The sequence below is a fragment of the Aquarana catesbeiana genome, linkage group LG02 (genome assembly GCF_042186555.1).
Source record: "Aquarana catesbeiana isolate 2022-GZ linkage group LG02, ASM4218655v1, whole genome shotgun sequence".
Classification (NCBI taxonomy): domain Eukaryota; kingdom Metazoa; phylum Chordata; class Amphibia; order Anura; family Ranidae; genus Aquarana; species Aquarana catesbeiana.
In genome coordinates, this window is record NC_133325.1 from 406427916 (window position 1) to 406435776 (window position 7861).

Sequence of the window (7861 nt, forward strand, 5' to 3'; positions counted from 1 at the left end):
AATCATATTCATGTTTCTCGGCATCCCGGGGCTCTATGTCCCGAATAGACTTTATATTTATTTCCCGCAGACTGACCCCAAGACTATCGGAGGCAATGTTCTGCCCTAGAGTACTGTCGGACCATAGCCCCTATTGGATTACATTAAGTATTCCAGTGACAAGACCACCACGAGCATGGCGCCTGAATCCATTCTGGCTGTCTCTTCTGCCAGAAGACGACGAGCTCATAGACAAATGGAAATTATACTTTATAGAAAATGATGAGTCGGCATCACCACCCGCAGTCTGGGACTCTTTTAAGCTCTTCGCTAGACACACACTGATAAAGGCAATTAATAAAATTTAAGATGGACTCTTCGGGTGCCCTCGGTAAGGCACTGGAGGACCTGTCCTCTGCAGAAAGAGAGTATACCAACACCCCGACATCAATAACAGTAGACCAACTTAAATTACAGACTAGAGTGGTTAACCAGCTGCAATACCAGAAAGCAAAACAAAAAATGTTTTTTTCTAAGCAAAAAATGTTTGAATATGGGGAAAAGGCAGGCAAATTACTTGCATACCTAGTCCACAGCGAGGATAGACCCCCAGTAGTCATCACATTGCATGGTCCCGGAGGACAAAAAATAACAGACCCACCTACGGTAACCTCAAGGTTTAGAGATTTTTTCGCAGATTTATACACAACGACAGCCCCCACTGAGACCCACCTCATGTCTTTCTTTCTCGAAAAGATATTCTTCCCACAATTAACGAAAGAACAAGTAGACCTATTGGAAGCCCCACTTACCTTAGACGAAATATCAAATGCTATGGCTAGCTTCGCTAGGTCCAAATCCCAATTCAGCGAATTGCTAACCCCCAAACTATTAAAACTATATAATCATCTATTTGAAACTGAGACTTTACCTCCCTCCATGACAGAGGCTACAATAGTCCTCATCCCTAAACCCAGTAAGGACCTGGGGTTTCCAGAATCCTATCGACCGATATCGCTCGATATCAAAATACTTGCCAAAGTTCTATCGATTAGACTCAACCAGGTAATATTGACATTAATACACGCGAACCAGTCTGGTTTCATGCCTGGACGCAACACTTCATTTAATCTTAGGAAACTTTACATTAACCTGCAGGCTACACATGAGCAAGTGGGTACACGAGTGGTTGTGACCTTAGACACAGCGAAAGCCTTCGACTCGGTGGAGTGGAGGTATCTCTGGAGATGCTTGGAGGGCTATGGCTTTGGACCAAAATTTATTAAATGGGTCCAACTCCTATACCGGACACCCAGGGCCAGGGTGGTAGCCAATGGATGGTCGTCTCAGCCATTCGACCTCAGTAGAGGCACGAGACAGGGTTGTCCCCTGTCCCCACTCCTATATGCCCTGGCGGCTGAGCCATTGGCGATGTCCATCCGAGCAAACCCAGAGATCAGGGGACTTAGGGTGGGCTCTCTGATTGAAAAAATTAGCATGTACGCAGATGACACACTTTTATACCTGGCAGATTCAGACACATCACTACGTAATGCACTCCATACGATAGAACAATTTGGAATATTTTCAGGTCTAAAAATCAATTGGGACAAATCCCAAATTTTGCCAATTGATAGTTTCCCACCCCCAGAGTCCCAGTCCAGCTTACCACTACAAAGAGTAGATGTCATTAAATATTTAGGGATCCATATAACCAGATTCCCTGCAGACTACATATCCCTTTAATATAACCCCTTTAATCTCCCTAGTTAAAAATAAAATACGGGTCTGGTCCAGGCTGCCACTGGGAGTCTGGGGACGCATAAACTTAATTAAAATGATTCTACTACCCAAAATACTCTATATACTATGGCACACCCCCGTTTATTTACCCTTAAAACATTTTAAATCCTTGGAGTCCCTCCTAAAGACGTTTGTGTGGGGAAATAACAGGCATAAACTGACATGGCAAGCCCTCAAAAATCCGACTGATCTAGGTGGCACTGCTCTACCCGACTTTAATTTATACTACATTGCAGCACAGTTATCACAGCTTTTTCATTTAGACAAAACCGACAGTGAGAGATTTCTTACGCTCATATGCCCTAAGTGGGCACAATACACCAAAGACCCGATATATGCAATAGCGACAGACAAGGGAGAGATGGAACTAGGAGATAGAAGACATACTATAATATACCATTACAGGAAAATATGGAATTTAGCAACCTCTAGACTCGATATATCACAGTTTAACGACTACACGCCTCTATGGTACAACAAAAAGCTTCAAGAATTCAATAAAATACAGGACTCATCTATATGGTCTGCACAGGGGATATTTTACCTACATCATATATTAAAAGATGGACAACTCAAAACCTTTGACGCACTCAAAAAAGAATTTACAATACAGGACCAGATGTTCTTTAGATTTTTACAAATCCGTCACGCAACAAAATCACAATTTCCTGACTCATGCCCTAGCCCTGCTCCCAATGTACTCATTGCCATAATAAAAGGTACAGACTCTCAAAAATTGATTTCAGCATTCTCCAACCTGTTCTTAACCCCTATAGCTACTAAAATAGCATATGGTCTTAAACCAAGGTGGGAGAGGGAGGTGGGACCAGTGGGGGATGAGGAGTGGGGGGAGGCATTGGAGGCATGTAAGACTGCATCCCCTAAACTTTTGGATCGTCTTACCCAGCTCTATATTCTCCATAGGGCATACCTCACGCCCCTTAGAGTTGCAAGATACAAGCGCACACAATCCACCACATGTCAGATGTGTGGGAGAGAGACAGGCACCTTTTTCCATCTTATATGGGCATGCCCTAAAATAAAGGGCTTTTGGGAACAAATTGTGACATTTTTGCATGACACGATGGGTTCCCCCTTAGCCTTAGACCCCAAACAGTGTCTATGGGGAATGGTCCCAGATATGACCGACAAATATACAAAAACCTTCTTGCATGAAACACTTTTTGCAGCAAGAAAGGTTATAGCCAAAAAGTGGATGAGACAAGAGGTCCCCAAAATGGTGGAATGGAAGGTGGAGATAAATAATACATTACCATATAAGAAATGTATATATATCAATAGAGGTTGTCCAGCAAAATACAGTAAGATCTGGGATAGATGGCTTCAAGAATCTTCTACCTGTGTCTAATGCAGTGGAGCAAACATACAGAGTTATACAGATATAAGGATGGATGGATATTATTAAAGCAAAATATGTATACCCTGAATGACAAGATACGCCAGAAATGTTTAAATGTAATGATGTGCAGGTTCTTTTTTTCTTTTTTTTTCTTTATTCCAAAGACAATAATCATTTATACTGTTATAGTATCAACATGACAATGTAATCCCTAATTTTTCCTATTTGTATGCACTAAATATTCAATAAAACCTTGTTAAGTAAAAAAAAAATTGCTTGTCTTGCAAAAAGCTCTCAAACCAAGGTTTTAGTGTATCCATATTCTAAGTTTGTGATGAGTGGGAGGTCGTCTGAACCTGGCACCTGGAGTGAAGGTGCCAGTAACTAACATCCATATTTGGAGGTTTTCACAGTTAGAGCAGTACTACCCTGTGTGTACATCTCCTTGGGGGCACTCGAGAGGAGGAGCCAGGAGTGCTGCCGGGGGACCCCAGAAAAGGAGGACCGGGCCGCTCTGTGTAAAACCCTTGCACAGAGCAGATTAGTATAACATGTTTGTTATTTAAAAAACCAAAAAAAAACAGCTTTATAATCACTTTAAACATGATGAGCCATATCCTGTATAGGTGTAAACAAAGCTTTAATGTGTTTGTGCGCGTGTTGGTTTTTATTTTTCTTAATAATATAACCTAAATCTGTCTTGAGATAAGTAGGGGGGCAACTGTTGAAGATATCTTCGTGTTACTAAACCCAGAACCTGCATTCACTATATCTGGTCTCCCACAGTACACAGAACGTGGAAATGCAATTATTTTAGTAAATACAAACTGATAAATTACTGATTTCTCATCAGCAGTATATACCTAGCAGTCTTGTGACTTCTATCAGTTCCTAGTAAATCTTGTAGGAAGAGTTTTTATTCTCCCCTGATCCTATGTTTGGACAGTGCTGATTGGCCTTGTGCTGATCACATGCATCCTCCCAAGGAAAAAGAAAAACTCTAGCAATACACACCCAACTGAGCATGTGCAGCCTGTCCCCCGGCTCTGTAAATATCAGGTTTTTTTTTTTTTTTTGGAGACCGTGGAAGAGAAGGATCAGAGAGACCAGATCAAACGGCCTTCATACACAATGCAAAGAATTTAACCCTTAGGTTCCACATTGAGTGTAACAAACATGCTTTACTGCATATACAGACTGATTTTACTGTTGTGGGTTTAGTAACACTTTAAGAGCCTGTTTACACCAGCGATCTGCACTAAAAGCATGGTCACTGGTGTGTGCTGTCACAGTAGAAGCTGTAGTATTCCATACAGATCTATTCACAGCGATGGAACTGCGATGAGATATTTTGTGTTGCAACCTCGTGCGCTGAAAAATATACTGCACTTGGTACTTTATTTTTTAACACACACCACTCCAGAACTGTGGTGTGAACTGACATCCTTAGAAACAGAGCATTTTGCCTTGTCTATGCATTGTGGTTGGGCTGAAATTGCTCCCATGGCAGCCCCACAGCATCTAGTGTTAAACACACTGGCAAGAAAATCGTAGTCGACTAGCTGTTAGGCTAAGCCACTAGCTTTAATATTTTGCATCACTGACCCAGAGCATGTCTAAAGTTTGGGAAAGTTGGTGAAAAGTTGCATGAGCTCAGCAATTGCCATATCTGCAGTGAAATGTGATTCTATATATGAAAAAATGTTTTCAGAAGTTTCAAACAATTTGTTTTTTATTTTATTTGTTTTCTTTCAGCTCTTTAAGCGCCGCAATGTGGAAATGTTTTCTGAAGACCCATCCATGTTTGATGGTCCATTAATGGATCCCTATGTTAGCTCAACCAATGTTGGGGTAAGTGCAGAAGAGAGGACATATGAGTCTTCCTACAGCATGATAACCTATAGATACAGAGTGTGTGTGTGTGTGTGTGTGTGTGTGTGTGTGTGTTTTTTTGTTTTTTTGTTTTTTTATGGTGTGTGGTTTTACAGGATGGAGTTATTACCCGTGAGATGGTTGGGTTGCTGCTTTCTGATGATCCTGATCTGCAGTTGGCCACGACACAAAAATTCCGAAAGCTGCTGTCTAAAGGTATGAAATCTTGTGAGTATATATGCCATTGAGCAGGCATCTGATAAATTAATGTTCTAGTACATTGAATGTTGTTAAAATGCTAGAATGCAGTTATGCCTCTAGAGTAAGTCATGTTAGTACGGTCCCAAATGCTTAGTCCTTGATTACTTTGCATTTCAGAGCCAAACCCCCCAATCGATGAAGTGATCAATGCTCCTGGAGTAGTCGAACGGTTTGTAGATTTCCTTAAAAGAAGTGACAACTACACACTACAGGTGAGTGTATTGCTCTGGATTCAGAGGTAGCTTCTGGAGAGGATATACAATTGGTACATACAGTATGTACAACACTGAGTTTCTTATATTTATAGTTTGAAGCTGCCTGGGCCCTGACAAACATTGCATCTGGCACTTCACAACAAACCAAAATAGTGATAGAAGCAGGAGCTGTGCCAATCTTTATCCAGCTGCTAAACTCCGACTATGAAGATGTGCAGGAACAGGTTGGAATAAACTATAAATGTTTTATTACCTATTTGTGCATTCTTTAATTTTTAGTTGCTTCTCATTCAATGTATGCCATTTGTCTTTTTCTTCTCCTTGCCTGTTTTCCTGTGGAATCCTTTAGGCTGTGTGGGCACTAGGGAACATTGCAGGTGACAGTTCTGTGTGCCGAGACTATGTGCTTAGCTGCGACATCCTTCCTCCTCTACTTAAGTGAGTACAAATTAATGCATAGAGCAAAATAGGTCTCCCTATTTTTAAAGAAAAAAAAACAACCTGTTACAATTGGGCTTATGCAAGAATTTTGTTTATAGGTTAAATTAAACTAAACCTAGCCTAGAAATTAACTTGGCTAACTATGCTGAAGTTTGCCTGCAAGTATTTGTGTTGAGCCCCTTGAATTCCAAACCTAATCTATACATAGAGCTTTGGCTTCTCTAGAGCTGGGTCAGCAAACTGTAGATTGCAGTCTGGGCTTGCTAACCCACCATTCCAGAGCATCAAACTGAGTGCAATTGTAAAGTTGGAGCTGTAGTAGGGAGCAAGAGCCGCATAAGCTGATGCCTCCTCTGTAGTGTTGGCTCCTGTCCCATGCGGAGTGATACCAACTGCACTCTACCTCTTATCCCGGCTAGTGGTCTCCACAGAGGTGTCAGCAACAGGAAAAAAATCTTCAGGTAAGTGTGAAGCAATACACTGGGCATAATAGTATAGGACTGCTTTCACCCAGATGTGCTGCTGTTTACCCATAACGCAGGTGCAGTGCAGTGTGTCTAGCCATGGACTTCTATTATATCCTGCCGGTTTGGTGCACTTTCTGAAAGTGGCTCATTCACAAGTGCAGCAGGTACTGCTGCTCTTCTCAAAAAAGCAATCTGAGTGTGTTTGGCAGGTGGTGAGGAGGCGATATGTTGCCTCCTCATCACCAGATTTAAGCTCTGGATTGCTGTGCAATGCACGTGATTGCGACACAGTAGTACGGCAATTAGAGGTTTAAATCAGGTGTGAGGCAGCAACACTGCCCGGTGATCTTTGACTTCTCCCATGTAGTTCAGGTAGATCTCCACCTCCTTTAAGGTTGCCTATCCCTGCTCTAGAGTAAGCTTTTCCCCTTCTTTTGCTAAGCCCTATTGATGTTAGTCCTATGCCTCAGCCTCCACTATGTACTGAGGTTTTTACAGTTGCTTGGTAAGGACTCAGTGGAGGTGGGGTACTTCTCAACTATCAATCTTGAAGATTAATGTAGTTATTGTAATTTAGAAGTGCCTGTGCACCTAGAACACTCTTGTTAAAGTGAGATAAAGTGACCTGTGAGACTGCCAGATCATGCACGGAAGCCAATTATCCTTTAACCCTTTCATGACTAAGCCTATTTTTGAAATTTGGTGTTTACAAGTTAAAATCCATATTTTTTGCTAGAAAATTACTTAGAACCCCCAAACATTTTTTATATATATATATTTTTTAGCAGAGAATCTAGAGACTAAAATGGAGATTGTTGCAATATTTTATATCACACGGTATTTGTGCAGCGGTGTTTTTAAACACAAATTTTTAGAAAATGGACACTTTCATGAATTTTAAAAAATCCAAACAGTAAAGTTACCCCAATTTTTTTTGTATAATGTGAAAGATGATGTTACGCCGAGTAAATAGATACCAAACATGTCACGCTTTATAATTGCACGCACTCGTGGAATGGCGACAAACTATGGTAGCTATGAATTTCCATAGGCGACGCTTTAATTTTTTTTTTTTTTACGGTTACCAGGTTAGAGTTTACAGAGGAGGTCTAGGGCTAGAATTATTGCCTCGCTCTGACGATCGCTGCGATACCTCACATGTGTGATTTGAACACCGCTTACATATGCGGGAGCGACTTCCGTATGCGTTTTCTTCGCTGCGTGAGCTCGCGGGGACGGGGTCGCTTTAAAAAAAATATTTATTTATTTTTATACTTATAAATTGTGTTTTAAAAAAAAAAAAAAAAAAAAAATTTTTTTTTTTTTTTTTTTTTTACTTGTTGTCACAAGGAATGTAAACATCCCTTGTGACAGTAATAGATGGTGACAGGTACTCTTTATGGAGGGATCGGGGGTCTAAAAGACCCTCGATCCCTCCTCTGCACTTCAAAGTATTCAGATCG

At 41.0% G+C, this 7861-nt stretch overlaps 1 protein-coding gene across 2 annotated transcripts in view; it reads left to right on the plus strand.

Moving 5' to 3' along the window:
* Nucleotides 1–7861, plus strand: part of KPNA6 (karyopherin subunit alpha 6) — a 91939-nt gene that overhangs the window by 25172 nt on the left and 58906 nt on the right. For both annotated transcript variants that reach the window (XR_012241662.1, XM_073615381.1), the window contains exons 3-7: nucleotides 4898–4993; nucleotides 5131–5230; nucleotides 5393–5487; nucleotides 5583–5714; nucleotides 5840–5928. Coding sequence is in view for 1 of the 2 variants with exons in the window: in XM_073615381.1 (XP_073471482.1) it covers nucleotides 4898–4993; nucleotides 5131–5230; nucleotides 5393–5487; nucleotides 5583–5714; nucleotides 5840–5928 (512 nt within the window). In the remaining variant the exon portion in view is untranslated. The remainder of the gene's footprint in view (nucleotides 1–4897; nucleotides 4994–5130; nucleotides 5231–5392; nucleotides 5488–5582; nucleotides 5715–5839; nucleotides 5929–7861) is intronic.